The sequence below is a fragment of the Myotis daubentonii genome, chromosome 3 (assembly GCF_963259705.1).
Source record: "Myotis daubentonii chromosome 3, mMyoDau2.1, whole genome shotgun sequence".
Taxonomy (NCBI): Eukaryota; Metazoa; Chordata; class Mammalia; order Chiroptera; family Vespertilionidae; genus Myotis; species Myotis daubentonii.
This window is the reverse complement of record NC_081842.1, coordinates 64,675,800-64,701,657: the sequence shown is the minus strand read 5'-3', so window position 1 is coordinate 64,701,657 and position 25,858 is coordinate 64,675,800. Positions and strand designations below refer to the sequence as shown.

Below are 25,858 nucleotides of genomic sequence, written 5' to 3'. Positions count from 1 at the left end.
GTTCTCAATGGGGGGGCTTACCTAAGGGAATCCTGTTCCAGGGGTTCCCAAAGGTGTGGACGGATTTGGCGAAGACTATCCACCCTCTTCCTACGGTGGAGTCCGATCCGTCCCGAGTATGGGGCGCTTACCTAGGGGTCCCTGTTTGGGCGCCAGATGCCGGGGTCCAACCCCAGCGGGTCCAGGGGTCCCCAAAGGTGTGGACGGAGTCGGCGAAGAAGGAATGCCGCGGAGACAGCGTTCAGTTCATCAGCAGCCTAGCCAGGATCTCCAGCCAGGATCTCCAGCCAAGTTCTGGTTAGGATCTCCAGAGAGGTTCTGCTTAGGATCTCCAGCCAGGTTCTGTCCAGGCTCTCCAGTCAGGTTCAGTGTCCAGGTTCCAGTCAGGTTCTCCTGCCAATCTCTGTAGTCAGGTTCAGTCCAGGATCCCTTGCCATATTCTCCCACTAGGCTCTGTCTCTAGGCTCTGAGGCCAGTCCCTCTCCAGGATCCTCTGGCATGCTCTCGCCAGCGAAGTTCTTCTGTCTCTAGGCTCCGTGTAGGTTCTGTCTTCTGAATTCTGTCTCCTGAGTTCTGAGTCTTTCTGTCTTGTTACAACTGTATTTATACCAGTGGATTCAATCCTATCAATCTCTATTACAAAGGTTAGGGCGTTTCTTATCTCCATTCCAGGGAGAAAAGATTATGTAGTTTAAGCATGATTGTTCGTAGTTAAAGGGATTAATTACCCGCCTGGCACTTAGTTGAGGGGTTTTATTCCCTCCCTAACTTCAGGGGAAAATCCCTACCTGGGGATTCAACCTTTCTCGGAGAGGTGACTTTGGTTAAAACACAGCGCCAAGAAGGTGAGCAAACATATTAAGAAAAGTATGCCATATATGCCAGGTCCCTTGAAACAGCAAGGATGGACCGGCTCCCGGCAGGAGAGCACATTCAGACTCAGGGAGCGGAGCGAGCAATAGAGTGGCGATGCTGTTCCCATTTGGCCTCTGGACTATGGCTGACCTTAACAGAGGATTTCACTGCAGGATGTATCCAATCCTAAAGAAGTGTGAGAACAGAGCTATTGCAGGTCTGTGACCCAGGAACTCACAAGACTGATGAGCTGGGAGTCTTGAGACCAGATACTATAGGCTATGGACTGAATTGTGCCCCCCACTCCCGAAATTTCTATGTTCCAGCCCTAATCCTCAATGTGTTGGCATATGGAGACAGGCCTTTGGGAGGTAATTAGTTTTAGATGAGGTCATGAGGGCGCAATACTCATGGTGTGACTAGTGTAGTGGTCAGCAAACTCATTAGTCAACACAGCCAAATATCAACAGTACAATGATTGAAATTTCTTTTGAGAGCCAAATTTTTTAAATTTAAACTATACAGGTAGGTACATTGTTATTAACTTAATTAGGGTCCTCCTAAGCTGGGCTTTGCTAAAAACGTCCTCAATCTGATTGAGGTACGTTCGCTGAGGTTGACCCCTTCCAACTCTCCCATCCACACTCCTCTTGTATACTTGTTTCAGATAGACGAGTGTGGATAGGAGAGTTGGAAGGGGTCGACCTCAGTGAACGTACCTCAAAACATTGTACCCCCGCGCTGAGTATCCCACGGCCCGCCTGCGCTGCGTCTCCTGTTGCCCGACCGACCGACACCCCCCACTTCTTCTAATGCCACTTCTTCAAAACAGACTCGCCCAGGCTGAAAACCAACTTCTGCGCATGGCCACGAAGTTTCAATTGCACTGTACGTGCGCGCCTGCATGTGGTATTTTGTGGAAGAGCCACACTCAAAGGGCCAAAGAGCCGCATGTGGCTCGCGAGCCACAGTTTGCCGACCACTGTTCCTTGTAAGGAGAAAGCCCAGGGAGTTTGCTTGCTTTCCCTCTCTGTGCACACAAAGAAGAGTTCAGGTGAGCACACAGTGAAATACAAGCCAGGAAGAAAGCCCTCACCAGAACCTGACCATGCCACGTCCGTATGATAGACGTCTAGCATGCAGAGTTGTGAGAAAATAAATGTCTGTTGTTTAAGCCTCCAGTCCATGGTAGTTTGATATGGCAGCCCAAGCTGACCACTATACTATAGGGACAGGTTTTTAAAAAGTGGGCTGATTTAATTATCATTAAATATTCAGGCTTATAGAAGTCATTGCAAGTGCAGCCAGCAGAGTTATCACAATTAATTACTTTGCTAAAATATAAAAGTGTCTACCTCTTCTTTCTTCAGGGAACAAGGGGAACCTACCTGCCTTCTCTCAGATGGCTCCTAACCTGAGCTGTCCAAATTCCAGAGTTATCCAGAGAATTGCCCACCTTTGTTTCCAGACTAATTGACCATAACCTACAGACATCCAAATCCTCAATGTCACATGTTCTATTCCGGATGACTTTCCTTTTAAGGTGAAATTCTGTAATTTATATTTTGTTGCAATTTGAAGCAACTTTGCCATGCTTTATTTAGTTACTTTTTGAGTGGTAGGAATTTTTCAAGATGCAAAATATCTCCTGGATTGCCACATAAAGGCTAACTTTCAGTAACATTTTCCTGCCCACCTTTCAAATCCCTTACTCCCTGAGCTGGCTCTGTCTTTCCACAACCAGAATAGCATAAAGCCTCAGTGACCAGGCCAAAAAGTAAAAATAAATAAAAAAGACTGATATCATTCAGAGACTGACATTTCAGTTTTTATTACTAGAATACCTTGAAGAATTAGATCTGATTTGCATTGATATTTGCCAAGTGAATTATTAAAGTTTTCTCTTTCTTTTTTCTTCCATTCATCAGATTTTAACATATTAGTCAATGCAGACACATTAAAGAATCATCTAACTTCACATTTCTTCTGGGCTTCTGAATTGTTGACCAACTTGAGAAAAACACCTGAGTTGATTCATAAAATGAAGGCAGGTGATGACACATAAAAGAAACGGCAAGGTACATTTTGCAAAGTATCCTGCTTCTCACAAATGTTTAAGTGACCTGGGGCAATTTAATAGGCATGTCTTTTGTGGGCAGTGTGACCCCAGTTGAGTTACCTATTGAGGTTGCTCCATTTTATTAGAATTAATTGCAGCCTCCGTCTACTGGGAGACTTGGAAATGAATATGTCTAGAGAAGGATAAAGATTTCAGAAATGTTTGCACATTTTAAGTGATATGTTAGCTTCCAACATTATTAGACTGTAGATGAAAAAAGACAAAGTGGAAATTTCTGTGCAGTTGTTACTTCTAAACCTCTTCATCTAAAGTGACAGAGAGTCTAACCATAGAAATGTGATAGTGCATTTATATGTCAAATGGTTTTAGGCATCTCTCTTTCCCTCCTACCCCCGCACTCTCTCTCTCAGCAGGTCATCAAAAAACTCCCTATTGACTTATTATTACACAGACAGAATCTCAAGTGCTCCCATCGTTGTGCTTGGTAAAAATAGCAGTCGGACATCCTTAGCCTCTCCTGCCACCACTGCTGCACTTGCCAGCGTGAGCCTGGCTTCTGGACATGGGCAAAATAGGGTACGGAATTTGCATTTTAACAAGATTCTAGATGACTTTCCAGCACAATACAGTTGAAAATCACGCCTTTAAAGCTGCTTGCCCTCCTGTGCTTACATAGTCACCATTCTGCTCACCTGACTGGTCATTTGACTCATTGGGAGGCTTTACTCCTACAGAGAACCTGAGTCAAGACTGAGGATTTCAGAGCATTCTCTATAGCAGTGGTTCTCAGTCTTCTGGCCCTTTAAATACAACCATAAAATTATTTTTGTTGCCGAAACCGGTTTGGCTCAGTGGATAGAGCGTCGGCTTGCAGACTGAAGGGTCCCAGGTTTGATTCCGGTCAAGGGCATGTACCTGGTTTGCGGACACATCCCCAGTAGGAGATGTGCAGGAGGCAGCTGATCGATGTTTCTCTCTCATCGATGTTTCTGACTCTCTATCTCTCTCCCTTCCTCTCTGTAAAAAATCAATAAAATATATTTTAAAAAATATATTTTTGTTGCTACTTCATAACTGTAATGTTGCTACTGTTATGAATCATAATGTAAATATCTGATATGCAGGATGGTCTTAGGCGACCCCTGTGAAAGGGTCGTTCGACCGCCAAAGGGATCGCGACCCACAGGTTGAGAACCGCTGCTCTATAGCCTACTAGATGATGCAAGTCAGAAGTGACTCAGCACATCAGTACAACACAAGTGAAAGATTTTAACAGGACCTAGACAGAGAACTTTTTTGAAATTTGCAAAACCTTATCAGTCTTTTTATAGAGCCTATAATCTATGTTACACATAATTAAAATGCAATTTTTTTAGTTCTATGATATGGCTTCCTGGAGGAAGTGTCAAAAGTCTTGCAAGAGAAAGTTATACTGGCAAATGATGACATAGAGGGATAAGAAAACATATTTCAAATGTGTAAAGGCTAAAAAGAAAGTGGACAATGCATAATTTTGAAATATAATTACTATAATCTATCGACTGCATAAAGTTGAATGGTTAGGGGTTTAGTAGAATAAGTTAAATGAAGGGCTTTAATGCTCAGTAGTTGGAACTTTATCCTAAAAGCATTAAGGAGTTGGGAAATTAAACAGAAAAATCAACTTGACCATTTTAATATTTATAAATAGTGCTTTTGTAGTAGGGGAAAATATCTAATAGCAAGGGTCCAATTGAATAACTGTTGAAATACAGGTGAGAGAAAATGTTGGTTTATCTTCATTTTGACAATGACAATTTTTGGAAAAGAGAATGAATTGGTAACTACTAAGGAGGTAGAATCAAATGAATCATTCTTGGGGGAAAAAAAAGGAAGAAAAGAGTCCAGTCTCACTCAATTTTCTAGCTTAGACAATTTTTATTTTGTTCTCTGAGCATCTCTTGGAGTTTACCCTCTAGTCCCTTTGCTCCCAAACACCCTCAGTTAATGTCTTGATTCATGGGAGCTAGGCTTGCTCTCCTTATCAGGAACCTCAGTCAGACCTATGCTGATTTCTCATGAGGATTCTTAGGATAGACTAAGCTGACATTCACAGTCACGATCCCACTGTATATGGTCCATAAGGTAACCTATCCTGGCTTTTGTTGTATGAGTAAGCCAAATCAATACACTGTGAGTCCTACTGTCTCTTCTTCTACAGTGGTTTGTTTGGCTCCTAAATAAATCAACCTGCACTTACCTTAATGACTTGCATTGTGTAAATATCTGCCCATTGCAATAATTTCACAATCACTTTGATCTTTTTAATATGTGTCTCCAAAAAACTATACTTACTGCTTTCTTTTTGTTTTGTTTTTATTGTGTCACCCTACTGTTACTGTTCAGTGGCTCAATCATGAAAATCGTCAGTCATTTTTCTGGTGTTGAAACACCAATTTTGTTTTAAAAAAAGGTGCTGTGATTTACAACCTATAGGTTCTATATATATCTACAATTAATAGATATTTGCTGTTACATAGCCAGACTCAGTATAAACTGTCCCCTAGGAGAAGCTCGGATTCATGAATGAGCTACTTTAGAAAATCTCTCTCTAACATGGCACTGTTGTCATGCCCTTTTTGAAAAAAGGTACACCTCCAGTGGGTTTGTTGAGATGTGATGCAATGTAAAACATAAAATGGTAAATGTTATCTTGATAAGAACATTTAAAAAATCTCCCAGGTTGTTGTATTGAAATGGAGGATAGACCTGGATAAAGATGGCATTGCGATTGTTTTCAATCTAATTATTAGTCTCCCCCCAAATTATCATTATAGGAAGCTAATGTATGTGTAAATATAATTAAATAAATAATAAAATAAGAATAGCAATAATATCTAATACTAACCTAAGAACTTCGCTTACATATTCTATTTTCATTCTCATGATAACCTTTGATAAAAATTCTATCTTTAGACCTATTTTAAATGAGAAAATACATACTATTTGGAATAATGGCAAAAATATTTGAAGTATCAAACTTCAGAGGGAAAGTAGGGGAGGGTGGGGGTAAGGGGAAGAGATCAACCAAAGGACTTATATGTAAGCATATAGGCCTAACCAATGGACACAGACAACAGGGGGGTGAGGGCATGAGTTGGGGGGATAGGAGGTAACATGGGGATAGGTACACATATATAATAACTTAATCAATAAAAAATGTGTGACGTAGTGGGATACTGAGAGATGTGGACTTTTATGCTCAATTAGATCATGTACAAAGTTTACGATTAAACTATTCTCCCTCCCCTACCCAAGCTTCCACAGTGTCCTGGAGCACCCAAGGCCATGTCTAGGGTGATTAATTTCTCTTTGAAAGAGTATTCTGGAGGTTTGATGAGAGATGTGGGTAGGGTAAAAATGAGGTGCTGACGTGGTGCTAGGACATTTGTTCAATACTCCTCAGAATGGCCAGCAGAGCTGGTTGTGGAGATCCTCCCATGGCTTCCAGGTTGACAGTGCTAGTTATTGGGAGTCTTGTCCAGGGTTTTTAAGGTTTGGATGCCAGTAATCATGTGGTTAAATCCTGTAGTCTTTGTTTTCTAAGTTACCCATTTGTTTTTATGATAAGGTTACTGAAAAAGAGTTTGTGTTGACTTTATTAGGCTATTTTGAAATCACCTGTGTGGGGCAAGAATAGGTTTCTGACCTAAACTTAATATATTCATACACACAAACAACTGTCTATATGCCTGCTATGCTGGTATATTCAGCACTATATATTTATAACCAGTATATAAGTAAGATACTGAAAAAATGTATAGCAAGAGTTTTATTTTTCTTTGAAAAGAAAACAGGAATATTAAAAAGTAAAATAAAAATAATGTATGCAAAAAAGAGATTTAAACATTAACAAAGGTAGCATAATTAAACATTGACATCGTGGTTTCACATAAAGATGCTCCCTAGATTCTTATATGCATTATTATATGTTTTTGTTGTTGTTGTTTTTTCTGCCTGGGACACTCTTATCTTTCTATTTTCTTGGCCAGGTCCATCCATCCTTGAGGTCTCAGCATAAGTTCCTCTCAGGGGAGCTTTGCTGGCCTTGCAGGTTTTACTATATGGCCCTGTTTTATGGCTTTATTGAATGCTATAATTTTCCTTTGTACTATATAAATCTAATTAAAGGGTTATTCATGCAATTATTAGTTTAATGTTCTGCCTTCTTATTGAACTATAAGCTCCATTTGTGCAGGGACTATGTCTGTCATGCTCTTCATTTTGTCCTTTTACAGAGTGAGCATTCCATAAATATTTCTTGCCCAAAGAACAAATTATGAAATAGAGATCAAGGCTAATTTGGATATAATTCTGTATTGGCAGATGAGCTATTTAAGAAACAATATACAAGTAAGACAATGAAAAGAAAGCAGCAATTTTTTTCTGCTGTTTGTAGAGAAAAATGGAATATTAAAAATAAAAATGCAAGAAATAAATTAAAACAATGAATAGAACAAGTTGCACCATTACTCTCATTTATATTGTCACCACGTAGTCAAGAGCCTTTACCTGCAAAGTGCCCAGGTTTGATTCTTCCACATCCTTATACTACCAAGATTGACCCACAGAACCTTCTGGAAGGTCCATATAAGAAAAAATCTTAGAGAAAGAATTTCCTGAAACTTAAATTGGTAGAACATATACTCTCTGTGTGAAGTGTGAAGTCCTGTCTATTCTAATATGCTAACTAAAAAGAACAGATGATAGTTACTTATAACATGTACTTCTGGAATTTAGATAAATGAGCATAGTTTAACATTATATATTTTTCCTAAGCCTTGAGGACGGAGTCTAGGCTGGAAATAATAATAATTGGGTGAGTTAAAAAATTAGAAATAAGACCGATGGAGTTAAAGCATTAATGGAGTTTAAGAGTACTGTCAGTATTCAAACTTAGAAATGAATTAAGAGGAAATGTCCAGCCAAATGATTAAAACCCAACATCCAATGAGAAAATGGGATTTCAGATTCTCCAGAGTCCCCTGGGCTCCTCCCAGCACAATGTTTTCCCACCCATTCTACCAAAACACAAAATATGTCTGGCTTTTGACTTGGACAGAGAATTGTATAGCACTGATTAAGTTATTCTCAGCCTGAATGGTCAATGTGTGTTTTTGTTTGTTTGTTTGTTTGTTTGTTTTCCTTCTTCAGGTATAGAAAGCTACTGAGGTTGTAAAAACCTTTATAGAAATGAAATGTATAAAAACTTCCTGTAACCCTGAACAATCTTGACACCACACGAGGCACACTTGAGAAAGAGACTTCCTCTTGAGTGTGAGAAGAAAGATTTAGAAACAAAGTTAAGAGAGATGAGAGTAGCATGGTTCACAGAAGGGAGATCAAACACTCTATAGAAAATACATGTTACAGTGCAATTGCCCTAAAGGAGTTACAGGATTATGAAAGCCTAACTTAATTAAGGGAGAAAATAGGTCACATTTAACCACCACATACATGGCATATCATTTTGACTATGCAGAATAAGAGGAGAAAAAAATGAAGACATCAGAAATACAGGAAAGACAACCACAGAATGCATCAATCTCTTTTGCTCCATCTCAGTCAGGTATATGTTTTGATTTTATATGTATGAAAGATTCACAGTTCTTCTAATATCCTGCTTTAAAAACCATTAGCAGTATACTTGAAAGAGAAATTTCAGGTGTCAAAAGAATGAGAAATAAAATGGCTCAACCTAAAATTAAAAATAAATAAATCTGAAGTAAGAGGTAAGAATATCCTTCCACTCATAAAAATATACCTTGCACTCTCTTCCCTTCCTCCCCCCATGTCATCAAATGACGGGTAATCAGGTCCTTGTGAACCCTGCATGGAATCTTCCCCCTTTCAGGGCTCAGTGTCCCTGTGGGGTCGAGCTAATTACAGGTACGTTTCCTCTGCCAGGCAGTCACACTCTGAACTGTTGAAGGCACAATTAATAATTGAACAAAGCTAGCCGGGGTTTTTTTCTCACAAGGCCATGGGTTGCAGGTAGCTTTGCTGTCACACAGGGAGCACAGCCTCTTCTTTGGGTGTCTACAAGAAAAGCTTTTGCAATATAGGCTGAAAAGGATCATCCCATTTTCAATTTTTGGAAAAAAAAAAAAAGGAAAATAACCCACAAAAAACAAAGATGAAAAAATCAATCTTAGTTTCCTTTATAGGACAGGAAAGGCAAATTCTCTCTCCTGTCACCAGGAATATGATTATGATCAGATAGATGCTTATTTAGGTCAGATGTGAAAGATGAAAGCGTGGCCTGGGGAATTAATACCACTGTAAGGGAGAACTGGAGTTTGCCATTGAGTCTGTGAATGCAGCAGGAGTTAGTTTTGCATGCGCCAGAATAGAATTTGACCCACAGAGAGGACCTAGATAGAGTATTATAGAAGAATAAAGTTCTTTCCCTTGAGATGTCCTTAGGAACTAAATGGATGATATCTCCAAAGCCCTATAGCATTAAGGATGAGTGCAGAAATCCTCAACCTATCCTCTAAGACGTAGCCTTGAACAGGAGACTGTCTGTAAACCATACTATAAAAGGTCAGATAGAGAACATTTTAGGTTTTGGGGCTAATCCACCTTTGTTTCAACTATTCAACTCTGCTATTTTAGAGCAAAGGCAGTGATAGACAATATATAAATGAGTGAGCATGGCTGTGTTTCCATAAAACTTTATTCATGGGCACTGAAATGTGAATGTCATATATTTTTTCACAACAAAAATAAAATTCTTCTTTTGAAATGTTTCCTAACCATTTAAATACCATTCTTAGCTTGCAGGCTGTACAAAAGTGGAGCAGGCTGAATTTGGCTCGGGGATGTAGTTTGCTGCCCCCTGGTCTGCCTATTGGAAACCCCTGTGAAGACACCTGTTTTTCTAGCTGATTTTGAGGGTTCTCTGAATGTATCTAGATGCTGCCTTTACTGTGGAATATCTGGCCTACCTATGGCCTTTGTTGACTTGAAACATCATGGATAACCAGGTTATTCAGCGTTCAAATCACATGTTCATTATCATTAAAAAGTTTACCCTACCCCAGCCAGTGTGACTCAGTGGTTGAGCTTCAACCCACAAACCAAGAGGTCATGGTTCCATTCTGGGTCAGGGCATATGTCTGGGTTGTGGGCTCAATCCCCATTGGGGGCGTTCAGAAGGCAGCTAATTGATGTTTCTCTCTCATCCATGTTTCTATCTCTCTATCCCACTTTCTTTCTCTCTTTCTAAAAAAATCAATATATTTATATACTAGAGGCCCGTTGCACGAAGAGATTCGTGCAATAGGCCTTCCTTCCCCTGGCTGCCGGCACCAGTTTTCCTCCAGCACCGGGGACCCAGGCCTTCACTCTGGCCACAGAGGAGAAGGCAAGCCTCTTCAGTCTTCAGTCGTCTTCAGTCTTCAGTCATCTTCAGTCTTCAGTCTTCGCTCCTTGCCTGTATATGCAAATTAACCTCCATCTTTGTTGGGTTAATTTGCATACTCATCCTGATTGGCTGGTGGGCATAGTGGAGTGACATCAATTTGCATGTTTCTCTTTTATTAGTATATATATATATATATATATATATATATATATATATATATATATATTTACTATCTACACTAATAAAAGAGAAACATGGTAATGGGCGTACGACCGCTACCCTTTTCATTGGCTAATCAGCGAGATATGCAAATTAACTGTCAGCCAAGAAACTAGCATGAGGCTTGCTTGCCTCAGTGATGGAGGATCGTTGGAGGAAACCAACGTTCCCCGCCTGCGGCTGCAGGCCTCTGAGCAGGCAGTTTAAGAAACATTGTAACAAATACCGCCGGACTTCAGCCAGCAGATTCGCAACATTGTAAGCAAAGGCCAGAAACCTACTTTCAGCCACTTGAGCTGGAGCCAAGCCTCAAGGTAAAGCTGGCCCAGAATAAAAAAAAGAAAAAAAGGAGTAGTTGGGAACTTCAGTCACTCCCAGCCTGGAAACAGCCCTCAGCCCCTCACCGAGACTGGCCAGGCACCCCATTGGGGACCCCCACCCTGATCCAGGACACCCTTCAGGGCAAACCAGCCAGCCCCACCCATGCACCAGGCCTCTACCCTATATAGTAAAAGGGTAATATGCCTCCCGGCACCGGGATCAGCGTGACAGGAGGCAGCACCCAAACCCCCTGATTGCCCTGCGGCTCTGTGTGTGACAGGGGACGGGGCCCCAACCCCCTGAGCAGCCCTGCTCTGTGCCTGATAGGGGGGAGCTCCCCAACCTCCCCCCCCCACGGGCCCTGCTCTGTGTGTGACGGGGTAGAGCCATAACCTCCCCATCGGCCCTGCCCTGAGTGTGAGAGTGGCGGCGCCCCAACCCCCTGATGGGCCCTGCTCTGTGTGTGACGGGGGCAGCGCCCCAACCCCCTGATTGACCCTGCTCTGTGCGTGACAGGGGGTGGCGCCGCAACCTCCCCATCGACCCTGCCTTGAGTGTGACGGGGGCGTTGCCCCAACCCCCCAATTGGCCCTACCCTGAGGGTGGCATCACAACCTCCCAATCTGCCCTGATCTGTGCAAGACGGGGCGGCGCCCCAACTCCCCAATTGGCCCTGCTCTGAGCCCGACCAGGGGCTGCACCTAGGGATTGGGCCTGCCCTCTGCCACCCGGGAGTAGGCCTAAGCCAGCAGGTCATTATCTCCCGAGGGGTCCCAGACTGTGAGAGGGCACAGGCCGGGCTGAGGGACCCCCCTCTCCCCCCCGAGTGCACAAATTTTTGTGCACCGGGCCTCTAGTATATATATAATTTGAAATATACATATTTCAAATTACCCTCCATATGTATTTTTCCCATGTGAGGATACAAAATGGGTCTGAGAGGAAATGAGCTTGATCTACCAAATAAGTACCTCATTTATTGTTCTTATATATTATAAATAAATGACAAGTTGCATCCATTAACAATGAGGATAGGTACTAATATTTTTCTCCAGAAAGTAGAAGCCTCTAGTAAGAATAGCTGCTTAAATAAAAGACTGTTCCATAGATTGGTTCACACTTCACTTGATACATTAATTTGTATATATATATATATATATATATATATATATATATATATATATATATATATATATATATATTAAAGTTTACCAGAGTTAGCCATGAAAATCTAAACTTCTAGACCAAGCTTAAAACTCTGGCTCTAGCTAACTATTTTTCTGAAAACAAGGGATAAAAAAAGAATATATCTTTAGATTCAGGTCACCAATAGCATTTTTTTCCTGAGAAAAAACCTTTACTAGGCAATAGTGCACCTAAAGAAATAAAATAGTTTTATTAATGTAGTTCATTCCTTGATTATCAATTGAATATAATCTATCTTCCTTCTTTTCTTTACAACTTTTTTTCACAGAAATTAAGAGATTATAAAGAATATAGTATATATACATTTAAATTTGTTATAGGTGAGACAATATTAAAATAATGGTAAGAAAACAAGAAGAAAGCAAGGATTTGATGCCATAAAATCTCATATAGTTTGCTTAAAATTCATATTGTTAACTTGTACTTTACATAGAATTTCCTATATTCTTTTATAAATGGGCCATAAATTTGTCTCTACCTTTGGTAATAGTTAATACAATGAAGGATTCATGATCATTTATAAAAATTCACTGGGTTTATTTATAGAAGAACAAGGTATTGCTTAGAAAAACAACACTAGAAATAATGAAAATAAATAGCAATTTCCTTAAAGGGTCCTTGAAATGGAAACTATGTAATAAAATTAACAATCTCTCAAAAACTTTCAACAAAAGCCACAATTTTAGAGGAGATCTTTTATGACACCTTTAAATGGGGCCAATAGCTTTTATAGCAAATTTTCATTCAGTAAAAGCAGTTCTACTTGGGACAGAGGTAGGTGGTGTAAGGTTGGGGGATGATATAATTCTATCCAAGTAGAATGTGCTCTGGTGGTTTAATTTAATCCAGGGGAAAGGTGTATGATACCCAGAGGTTCACACTTAAAATTACCCTCCATATGTATTTTTCCCATGTGCGGATATAAAATGGATCTGAGAGGAAATGAGCTTGATCTACCAAATAAGTACCTCATTTATTGTTCTTATATATTATAAATAAATGACAAGTTGAATCCATTAACAATGAGGATGGGTACTGAGTAACATTTTTCTCAAGAAAGTAGAAGCCTCTAGTAAGAATAGCTGCTTAAATAAAAGACTGTTCCATAGATTGGTTCAAACTTCACTTGATACATTAATTTGAGAGCTAACATAAAATGGAGGCCAATATTCTCACACTACAAAATACAGAATGTTTTTTTGTTGTTTATTTGTTTGTTTTTTAAGACGCTATAACCAAACACTATCCTGGCCTTTTAAAATATCTCAGGATAGCTTTCCTTGTATGTCTAGCTTTGCACAACAACTTTTTTATGGTGTTCATTCCAAAATAAAAATTGTTTTAAATTAATCTCTAGATAATTTTTATAAAGAAACTTTAAGAGACTATCAGATATAAGTCAGTTAATAGTTGGGAGCTATCTACTAAAAGAAATGACATTTCATAAGACTAATTGATCCCTACCTTTATAGAAAGAAGTATGTAAATGTAATCCATACAACACATTTGCCCCAAGACACTCAAACACCAAACTGGGATACATTTTAAACATAATATGAAGTAATTTAAGACATTTAATGCTTCTATATTTGTTGCCTTGGGGGAGTGTTCTATTGAAAATAAAATAAAATATATCCATTTGTACCATGGTTGAAGACTTTATAGAGATGGACCCATACCAGGGAGGACCCTAAATAACTTCTATGTCACAATTCTATTCGTGTCATAATAACAAGACACATGCTTGCCTTTCAGATCCACTGGAATCTCAGAAGTGTGGGGCTCTCTTAAATAGTGTGTGGCATTTTGGAGACCGGAGGGTTGCTTACCAGTTGGTGTAAGGTGTCTCCAGGTGATAACAGGTTCAGGACGGCCATTGGCCATGCAGACCAGGGTCACATTGCTGCCCTCATTCACAGTGACATCCGAGGAGATGTTGGAGATCTTTGGTGGAACTGTAAAGACAAAAGCAAATAGAATGTGTAACTACGTCAGTAAAAGCAGATTTTCAGCATTGGTCCATGCAACTGGAAGTGGCAAATATGAGCTAAGTACTCTTAAAACTTTAGGCCTCGAAATTTGGGTGTTAGGAAGCCAGAGTGTTTTAGGACCTACTAGAGACTTCATGAGCAAATAAGAAGCATGAGTCTTACTATAAGTTGAGATTCTTTCCACTATGGCCAAGTGCTTTAGGAAGTACAATGAAAATGACTCAGCTTTTTTCTGATTAGAATTACTTTTTTGGCTATTAGAGATTGTGGACATTTATACATATTAAGAATAAATTTTCTTATTACTGTTACTTATATTTTCTTATCTATAAAAAGGAATATAATCTAATCTCGAAATGTCAGGGAAAAAGGTATTATTTAGTATAAGATTTCATAGTTGTGTTATTAAGATATAGTAAAACCTGGATACTTATAATCTAGCCCCATAAGGAAACAACTAGTTAATCACTACAATAGAAAGTCTCTAAATAGCATCTTGGTATGTGCCTGCCAGATAATTAAAATTGAATTAATAAGGCCTATGTCACAGATAGGTAGATATCACCAAAATATACTATTACTCCTAATAACTATCATCACCACTACTACTAACAATTTAATAACAGCTAACTTGCATTACTTACTATTCATAGAATTTTACTTATAGGTGAGAAAGTGAGGCATAGAGGGGGCTAGGTGAGAAGCAGAAAACTGATTTGACTCTAGGCAGACTCCAGGGCCCACACTTTTAAGCACTACTTGAATGAAACTTCATCTTCACAATCCAGGCTACCAGATGGCTGCAAATGACGACAATTACTTTTTGGTGATGTGAGAAATGAGTCCCCAAGGGCTAGTGGTACTGCCGTCTGACTCCTTCATTAGTGTTCAGGGCAGCCACATTAGATCGCACATTGGTAGACTGGAGTGGAAAGTGAATTACTCCCAAATTTCTTCACAGAGGTTATACACTGACTACAAATAGCAGAGTTTATGGTTTGACTGTGATTTTCCTTTTTTTACTCTTAGTGGCTTATGCTGTCCCTGAGAAAGTATGTGTTGAGAACAGCAGGGAGGAGTTCAAGAATCTTACTTTTTCTTTATTTTCCTGTCTATTAGGAACTCTGTGTGGTGACAAATAAAACAGGAACACTTTCTGCTTGTAGAGGCAGCTGCCTGATAAACATATAATCCCCACAGACACTGATGGGACTTGGGCAACTGACCAGATCAGAGTGTCACAAGGAGGAACTGAGTAGAGAGCTCTCATCGTAACATTCCTCACACAGTGACATGCTATATGGCTTCTGGGTAGAAACCAGGGTTTCCAAACCAAACCCAATGACAGAAATAGAATGTAGTTGATTCTCATTATTTAGTAATTTATATTTATAATTTTCCAGTTCCCCTTTAAGAAAACATCCCCTAACCCCAATATGTTGACTTGCAATATATTCTCCCACACTTTTATAATGAGAACCTGAAAGGTTATACGCTTTTTATAGAAAAGAACAGAACAGGACACAAGAGAGGAATAATGGCTTGTTGAGGGTGATCCCATCAAGAACTATGGTTGGGCTTAGAACTCATAGCTCCTGAGTGTCCAACTGTTCTGCCATTTAATATTGGAAGTTTCTAATTCCGAACTGAGTAAGCCAGGTTTCAGAACCTCTCTAAAAGCAAACAAACAAACAAACAAAAAAGCACCAATAAAATATAAAGCTATGATAGAACAGAACTTAATCATTCTAGGTGCCTTTCTCAATAATAGGAATCTATACAGTAATTACAAGTGCTCATATCAGTCAGGTTGTAGCTAATTTTGAATTACAAGGCACACAGCATAGAGGAAATAAAACTGTGTTCTGATATTTAAAAAAGTGAAGTTGGGGGGGGGGGCTATATATCCCTAATATAAAAACACTCAAATTTATAGAACAGAAAAAATCTTCAATGATCAAGCTCTCACAGAGTTAATGCCTATGATGCAATGTACTTACATTACCTCTCTTTTATGAGAGGAATATACCAATAGCTTTAATTTTACATGGTATGCAAGTCGAGATATGCTCAATGGTACATAGACAAGTAGTAACAAAATCAGGAATAAAATCTAGAACAGCTGACTGCAGGGCTATGTTTTGGCCACCAAACTATATTATTTCTTTTAGTTACTAAGGACAATATACTCAGGTCCCGGATCTCAGATACTGAAGGTACAAAAAGTGATTATGTTGAATAGTTAAGAAATATAATCATGTTGACATTGTATCACCTCTTCCTCGGGGTCACTATCAATGGGTTTCACTCCATTATTTATCTTCCTACTTTACTGCACTTTGTACCAGCTTCTTCCCATAATATTTATAATCCATGTAGTTCTTTTTCTCTATAAAAAGTCCCTCTGCAAATCCCATGTTGCCCTCCTACCAACTTTCAACCTCTCTCTTTCTCCAAGTTTCTTGAAGGAATTGTTCTATACAACATCTTCATCTCCTGTTTATCTCCAACCTTCAGTGCAATCTGGATTCCCTCACTGACCTCCAAAGAAAGTGCTTTCAGGAAGCTCACCAATTTGTTCAAACCATATTGTTTATAGGTCCAGTGAACAATATGTATTATTATTTTTCTCTAAAGTAGATTATTTTGTTGACCACAAACTCTTCCATTCTTTACTTTTCTTAGTTTCTAGGTCACCAAAATCAGCTGCTTTTCCACTTAGTCCTCTGGCCAGTCCTGCCAGTTTAACTCTGGGGCTTATCTTGTCCGATTCCTTAAATATCTATATTCCTGAGGGTTTGTTTGCTGTCTTTTTCTTGCTATCATTCACTGTGAGTCATCTCATCTACTTTCTAGCTTCAGAAGTATAAGCCATGTTGTTGATAATTCCTAAATCAGTATTCACAGCCCAGATTTTTCTCATGAACTTTGTACCTAGTTTTCTCTTTGGCTCTTCTGCATCTCCATTTATGCCTCACAGATACCCAAGGTTCAACATAGTACTCATCATCTTCCTTCCCACTTGTTATCTTGTGTTTACTCTCCCATTAAATGGTGTCATCCTGCAAACAGTTGCCCAAGCAAAAAGAGAAGCTTCTCTATCTTGACAGCTCTCTCTCCTTTACTGTCCCATATAAAATGGATCCCCAGTTCTGTGACTAATGAATTTTCAGATTCATCCATTACTTTCTCTCCCTATTTCCACTAGCTTTTTCCAGCCATCAACATTTCTTCCCCGAATTTCTGCAAGAGCATTATAACTAGTTTCTTTGCCTCTAGCTTTCGTCTCCTCAAGCTCATTGTCATTCATGTACCACACAACAATCAGAATTTTTTTCCTAAATTGCAAATGTGAGTATAGTATCCCCTGATTAATCTTATTGCCCTGAAGAGAAAATCCAAATTTCTTAATATATCTTAATAGGTCATTCACTATTGGCCCCTGCTTCTCTCTCCAGCCTTACTTCCTAATCACTTTGAATTGCATCATCCAGTCAGATCAAACAAATTTGGTTCCTATACTATAATCATTTTCTTCCAGACATGCAACATTCTTTTTCTTTTTTTTCTACATGGAATATCCTTCTTTCAACTCTTCATGTGGTTAGCCCCTTTCCTCCTTCAGGTTTCAGCTTGTCAGTTTATTTGCTCACTTTTCCAGGAAGATTGTCCTGTCATTCCCACCTCCTCCATCCCCTTCTGACTCCACATTGATTGAAGTACCCTCCTGGTTCTCAACACTGCGCCCTTTATTTTCTCCACCACAGTACTGAATCTTAATTGCTGGGTTATGTACCTGTCCTTGTCACTAAACTGAAACAGGCAGACAGTAGGGCCTTTGTTTCCTTGACCACTGAATCTTACAGAGTACTTGGATCATGGTACTCACAGTATTTGGGGGAAAAAAAACAACACAAACACACCAAAAACGCTACACAAAAACAACAACACACACAATAAAGTTTTCCTCCAAACTCTTTTCTGAGCTAAAGGAAGTCATATCACTGAATTTTTGTCAGAAAAACAGAAAGCTTTTATTTTGAACCAATAAAACACTGACAGTTTTTATAAATATTTCTTTAGCTACCTTTTAGTTATGTATTTCACTATAAATGTATTTCACTAACAATTAACCATGGGGCAGAGAAATGTTTGGATTTTAGGAACATACAAAGCAAGACAAACTTGGTGTCCAGTTTCCTCAATTACAGATTTTTCAGGGTTTTTTTTTTTTTTTTTCCTATGAGGAGTCATGCATAAACATTTTTAGTTAAATGGTTTCATAGTTCCTTTCTAATTGCCTGTAGTAATTCATGGAGTTTACATTTACACCATCACTGATAATATAACACTAAAGTAACAATTCAGAGGTTTTATTCTATTACCTAGTAAAATCTTTACACAGACTCTGGGAAGTAAAAGGTATTGTTATTATTACTGCCATTTTATAGATGTATACACAGGGGGTAAAATGAGTAAAAATCACATAGCTAAGAAATGCCAAAGCCAGGACTACAACATGTTTATAGATTTCCCAAACTTAACTGTAGGTCAAAATCTTGCAAAAGTGGTTCCAAATAGTATATTTTGCTTTATTTTAATGCTCAATAAGAATGACCACTTAGAAAATAGTGTTCAATATGCTAATCTTATTTATACCAGCAAATATAAGTCATTTATCAAAATCACTGCAATACTGATTTATGTATGTTCAATTCTTAATTCTTGGGTTATCACAGAACTCTGTTTTTTATGTTTGTTTGGTTTTGGTTGTTGTTTTTGTTTTAATTTCTGGAATATTGCCTAACACTTTTTATTCACAGGATACTAGTGTGACTGATCACTTTTTCCTAAATGTATTGCCATGGACCATTTACTTCATCTTTTACAGCCTATTCAGTTTCAGTAATCTCCTTAATTTGTTTGGACTAATAAGAGTTCCTTATGTCATAAGGAATTAACCTTCTGCTGTCATGGTATTTGCAATCTCCACAACGTATTCCTAATTCTTAACTTCACAATGATTTTTCTTTTGCAGAAGTTTTCTATTACTTTGTTAATCTTTTTTTATGATTTTTTCTATTGCTTCTGTGCATATTAGTTTCTTTCCTAACATAAGATCAGTTAAATATTTACATCTATTTCTTCTTTTCTTTTAATGGTTTGTTTCATTTTTTTATACTGAACTCTTTAAACAATCTAGGATTTATTTATGGTGTGAGCTACAGCCAAGTTTTCCACTCCAATTATTTTTAGTCAATTTCCCCAATACCAAATGTGAAATATTATAAAATATATACATCATTTTGTTTTTCAGAAATACCCTATATAGTGCTACCAAATTGACCAGGGCAATATTTTTGGGAAACATGCAAAGGTAAACCTTACTAACCATGCAAATTAATTTTATCAAAATATTTAAAAGTATGTCACTAATCTATTGGACACCACATTATTAGTATGTATTCCTAGTTCCAAATTTAACTGTTTATTAGATGAACACCTCCTAAAATGTTGAGTAAAATACACCATTTAGATATCCATCTTTCAGAACACTGGCAAAATTCATTATTCCAGAATATTCTCAGGTTTTCCCATTGTTAAAAACATTGTAAAATGAAAATGCCACACCTAATAGTTCAAATTCTGAACTAATAGGTGATATTCTTTCACCTACTGAAACACACACCTACTGTGAGAAATACACACCTATTGAAATACACATAAGTTATGTGTTAAAGAATTGCATGCTTTTTCTATTCAGTACAAGTAGAATGGCAGTTTCAAAAATAATGCTAACATCAAGGTGTACTTGGACACATAAATGAACCAGCATTAAGTAGTATTATGACATAATCTAGCTCTGCTACCCATGATTTTATTGTCCCTCCTCACTTTTTTGTTGTTGTAATATCCATACCCTCTATCTATACCAAATCTCCAGGATCTGTCCTGGCATTTGCAGACCCAGAGGTGCCTGTACCTCTTTTGATAGTTCCCTAGGTTTCAATCATTCCTTTTTCTCTTATATAAGACTAGCATCTCTTATGCATGACCAAAAGTGGAATTGAAGGCAAAGTTAGAGATATGAGTGGAATTTTTTACCTGCCCAAATCCACACCTTCTTCTGGTAAGACACCCTATTTTTCCTTTGTGGAAACCATCTCTCACCTACTGTCATTGGTTTGTTGGGACTGTCAATCAAGCGACCTGTTTTCCCTAGGCCAAGGATTGGGAGTATGCCATAAACTGGACCATTAAACCTCTCCCTCCCTTGACCTTGCTTTTTATAAGGAATGGCTCAAGAGATCTTAACACTGATTCAACCTGTGATAGACTGTATTAATGGCCCCAATTTCCCACTGTTCCCTGTATCCACATCCTTTGCCATGCCCATGCCTTCCTATAGTGGGTGGTGCACAGTTTTCTACCCCTGTGCCATGTTATGGACAGGGATATCAGCATAGGGAATACAAGAAGGGTTTTGAAAAGAGTTGGCACAATTGAACTCACTTTATCTTGTGCCTCTGCCATCACCATGAGAAGAACATGCCCAACTGAGCCTGTTGGTTCCAGGAGAAGGAGGATGGAAGATGGCAAGTAGTATTGCCAGATAAAATACAGAGTACCCAGTTAAATATGAATTTCAGATCAACAACAAATGCTTTTCATTAGTACAAGTTCCAAATATTGCATGGGGTATACTTATACTAAAATATTTGTTATCTAAAATTCATTTTTAACTGGCATCCTATTTTTCATTCAACATATCTGACAACCCCAGCAACAGTCACCTGCAGTGAAGTCCGGCCTGGCTCTGCTGACTTGCATGTTTGTGAGGAATAAAGAATAACTATTGTTTATGCCTCTTACTTTTGGAGTGGTTTCTTCAGCAGCAATGGTTAGCTAATATGGATCATAAAAGAGCAGCAATAAAAGAACCATTAGTTTTCACTAGTGTCTGCAACCTGCATTCATAGAGATGCATGACTTCCGGGCTTTCCAAGGCAAGATTTTTCTGCTTTTCTTTGGATTCTGTGAGCTACTCCATATTCTTCCAATCAGCTATTCCATGTTATTCCCTTAATACATCAATATACCCAATTTCTGCTGTTTAAATCAAGGAATCCTAATTGTTGCAAATTGGAAAGCACTCATAAGGGAAAAATTTGAAAAGGGGCCTTTCATAGAGGTAATTTTTTCATCTCTCCTTACTTAACTCCTGTAGCTGATTTGGGTTTTCACAAAACCAACCTAGTTTTATGTTTAGCTTTGGTTCTTATCTGTTAGTACACATTGCTTTAAAAATAATCGTAGTTTTGCAGACTGTCTAATTCTAGCTGTGATTGTTTTAATGCCTTCATCCTTGGCTCCTAACTAACCAGACTACAGAAGAAAAATATTAGCTCCAGAGTAGGGGAAAAAAGGAGTCAGCTGGCTTATTTCCCTAACGTTAAATAATGAGCTGTTATTACTTGTATTTACTTCAAAATGCCATTCCCAATGGTATAAATTAGCAACAAATTGGCCTTCCTTGTTCATTTAAAGTTGGGACAAGGCAAATATATTCCTTTGTGTATGTTGATGGTGGGGTTGTTCAAAGCAGAACACTATCAACTTCCTAATCGCTAACCTTTCTTTGGTCTGGGTAGAGAAGCTTAAGCCCTATCCTGTTGCATATGTAGTAGATTGTACGGAACAGTATGGTGAGTCTATATGAACTGGGTTCAGAAATCTACAGGGTGTTTCTTGAGCAGTGCTTGACTTTAATAAGCATGATCCAAGAATTCAACAATAAGAATAAAAAAATATACTGTAACACATAAATGCTATCTTGTGAAACATCAAACATCCATCCAGCCTGGCATTTTGCTTTTGAAAATGCCACGGAAACATGTTGTGCTGCATTTTGCGGTAGTTTCCCCAATGAGTGACGGATTAGAAAATGTAACACAGTGTGCTAGATTGAGAGCCAGGGGCTTTGATCCCACCCTACCACTAGCTCACAAGCGAACCACATATTCTCTAATATTTGCTTTTGAACCCACACCACCAGACATTTTGTAGCTGTTTAGCAAATTTTGAGTGAATAAATGAATAGATTAATGACAAATTATTTTAATATCTTTGAGTCTTAATTTCCTCATCTGGTAATTGGAAATAATGTGCAAAGTTGATTTTTAGGCAATATTACAGGATTATTATTTGGGCCAAGTAAGGTAATGCATGTGAACTTACCTGTAAACTATAAGTTCTACAAGTGTATTATTTATTACATGCTAAAAACAGTGTTGGCTTAACCCCTCCTAGAATAACATGATAAAATAGTTCAAGCATTTATATGGCAAATGGAATTCTAGTTATATTCTTAAGGACATTGTTATTGCCAAAAAGTGTAGGTAATTATTATAATTCATAATTAATCCTTAACAGTGGCATTAACAATAAATCATCCCAAAGTTATATACTGAGTTCTTATCTGCTAATGGGCAGAGCTATGCCAATATGCTCAGCCCTTTAGTCAATGTCTAGACATTTTATACCTATAATAAAAGTGACACAAAGATGTGTGTGTACAACGATAAGTTTCATCAAAAAATTTTAGAAGCGTAACTCTTGGGATCCCAAGAAAAAGCTCTCCAAATGAAATTCTGTCATCACATAATGTGAAATGTAAGTCTCAGTCAAAGGGGGTCCCTTTTAGTTGTTGTTCTTGTAGATAACAGATGTTCCCAGGTGTTTTGTGTCTGTAATTTGAATCTCTGAAGCCTTAGATATTGCAGTAGAAGGACACAACCAGCAGTGGTGATTTCTTTTCCACTAGTACTAGTTTCCACTATTAGGATCCTTTTACAAAGCAAGAACCACCTGCCTCTGGAGTAGGTATTTGGAAAGGAGTACTCTGCAGGAACATGATTCCCTACAGACACACATTTTATGGGCGAGTAGGGAAAATATGGAAACTATAGATCCTTTAAGTGTCAGATGAAACGGAGGGTTGGAGAAACTCATTATAAGTACCAGTTACTCAATTTCTCTGTCAGGAGTGGTTAGAGATGCTGCATTAATGCATGCATTAAATGATGAAAAAAAGCAAGGAAAGAGGAATAATATGTTAACAATTTAGAGGAAAAGATAAAATGCATGTATGAAGCAAAGCAATGCCATGTGAGTGGTGATGTCAGAGAAATTAGAGAGATGGAGCTCATGAAAATGATATGTTAAAACAATGTGCAGTTAAGAAAAAGCCATCCTCTTTTACTCAACAGTAGCATTTTGTAAATGGTACATGTAACTAAGGTAGCGCCTGAAGCCTCAATCACCATAGTCCTCTGAGAGGTAGCTGACATTTTACTGCATTGTCCAAAGGGATTAGATGCGTAAGACATACTCCTCTTAGCCTTTGAGCCCTACATTATCATATTCCCAAGTTGTCATGAGTTCCTAGCACTGTCCTAGGACGTCATATTTACACCAAAACTAACCCTAGAGATGCATCCAGACAGTAGCCACCATCAAAAGGGAAAGTTAATTTGGGTCAGACTAAATAACTCAAGTGCAGTAGCCATGAGACAAAAGGGCTATGAGCTCATTTATACACCACCCAGTGGTGAATATGAACATGTGGTGATATACTAGTAGGTGTGGCACGAATATCTGCATCTGGTTGAGTCTCCTGAACTATCTACAAAGAAAGTATTTTAAATTAGAATTTTTCTGTATTTGTTAAATGTTCAAAATTACCTTGGAATCCAAGTGTGTGGGCTGGTTTAGAAAAGGGACAAGTTATTCAGACATTTGCATTCATGACCAGCTAAAAGCGTCCATTATTGCTGCTTCAGCAATAAGTCTACTCTGCGGGAAATCAAATGGCTGTTCCCATGCACGGGTCATTGCTTTGCTAAATAAGAGCAAATGGAACTATCCTGACTCTGCTCACTGAGGCTGCAGTTACTCAGCAAGTCAGCAGCTTCTCCAGAATCTCATATTCCCAGACCCTTATTTCAGCTGCTTGGATATTTATTTTTGCTAATCTGGGAGAGAATCCAGAAGCTGACCTAATCAATAGGTGAAAGGAATGAATCTGCTATCTTCCCTTTTCCTAGGCAAAATAGCTTCCTCATTTCTGGTCATCACAGAATAGCCTTTAGATACAGTGTAAGCAGACCAGATGGTTTTATTATTTGGCAGAAATGGGGGTATGGAGCAGAGGGAGGCTCAAAATTATCAGGCTACCTAGGGTAGGTGGCAAAGAGCACCTGGGTGAATTCCAAAGTCTGAGAAGTGGCACCCTGAGAGTTTATCAGAGAACAGATGAGTTTATATTTTCCCCTTTGTACTGAAAAAGACACTTTTCCATGTTATAGACAATTGTTTGGTATAATTCTCAGAAAGATGAAAACTTAGGCTATGTTGCTGGCATCGACTAAAACCCCACTCCTACTCCATGTATAGCCTGTAGATTTAACCCAAAACCAGGACATATTCTTAAAATGCTTTATGGCAACCAAGGTATTTTTTTTTTTGTGTGTTCCATTAGCTTTCTTAAAAAAAAATAATTAAATGTGGGGTAAACATTGCTTGTACCCCCTTAATGAATTATTTAGCTACTAGAGGTCTGATGTACAAAATTCATGCAAGGAGCTCGGCCCTCACAGCTCCCCAGCTTTGTCCAGAAGGTCATCCAGAAGGACGTCTGGAAGGTCATTTGGCTGTTGGTCTAATTAGCATGTTACACTTTTATTATTATAGACTAGAGGCCCAGTGTACGAGTTCATGCACTGTGGGGTCCCTCGGCCTGGCTGGCAATCAAGGCCTAACCTGGGGGCTGGCCAGCCAGGGGGAGGAACTGCGGGAGGTTGGCCTGCTGCCGCCCCCCGACCCTGCCAGGGCCATGGAAGGTTGGCTGTGGGAGTGCATTGACCACCAGGGGGCAGCTCCTGCACAGCTCCTGCATTGAGCGCCTGCCCCCTGGTGTTCAATGTGCATCATAGCATCCGGTTGACCGGTCGTTTGGTCATTCTTGTCATTCGGTCGTAATGGTCACTTAGGCATATATATATATATATATATATATATATATATATATATATATTTATTAAGAAAATCTTACAAACAACTCCCTATATCAAAAGCAGAGAGGATTTTAAATCAGAAGAAAGAGGGGCTGTAAGTGAGTAGAAAATAGAAATATAAAGGTTTTAGAAATCAATCTGTTGTCTATTATGCTTAAGAATAATACAAACTGACCACATGTGCTGAGCACTTATAACACGAAAAGGCACTGTGCTAGGCATAGTTACAGGTTAGGTGGGGATAAAACAATGACAATTATGACCTAGATCAGCCAGTTTTTATTCTTTCAGCACAAGTGCCAGTAAGAGGTTATCATGAATATAATAAGAATACTTATTCTAACATTTTCAAAATGGCTTACTGCTCATCTCATTTCTTCATTGCATTTTTGGAATCAGAAATATGTAGATAACTAAGATGCTTATAAGAATTCCTAAACTTAATGATTTCCTGCCCACATTACTAGCCTAAATTTGATTTCTATTTTTTAGCTGCTGAAGGCATATAGTGTTCTTTACATGTAGGGAAGGAAGTAGATTCTAATAGAAACCAACTAGGGTGAACTAAAGCATGCCTAGAATACAATGAAAATAATAAAAGTTGCTTCCTGTCATCACTCAAGGGCCCAGAAGATAGACTATTCAGACAAAGAATAGGATTGACAGGAGGTTTTTAGAATTTCTCTTTTGCATTGCCCCCATT

At 38.6% G+C, this 25,858-nt stretch overlaps 1 protein-coding gene across 2 annotated transcripts in view; it reads right to left on the bottom strand.

The window, feature by feature from the left end:
• The window catches only part of LSAMP (limbic system associated membrane protein), a 651,671-nt gene that overhangs the window by 226,376 nt on the left and 399,437 nt on the right, over positions 1–25,858 (bottom strand). For both annotated transcript variants that reach the window (XM_059687782.1, XM_059687783.1), the window contains exon 3: positions 13,919–14,044. In XM_059687782.1, the coding sequence (XP_059543765.1) occupies positions 13,919–14,044 (126 nt within the window). The remainder of the gene's footprint in view (positions 1–13,918; positions 14,045–25,858) is intronic.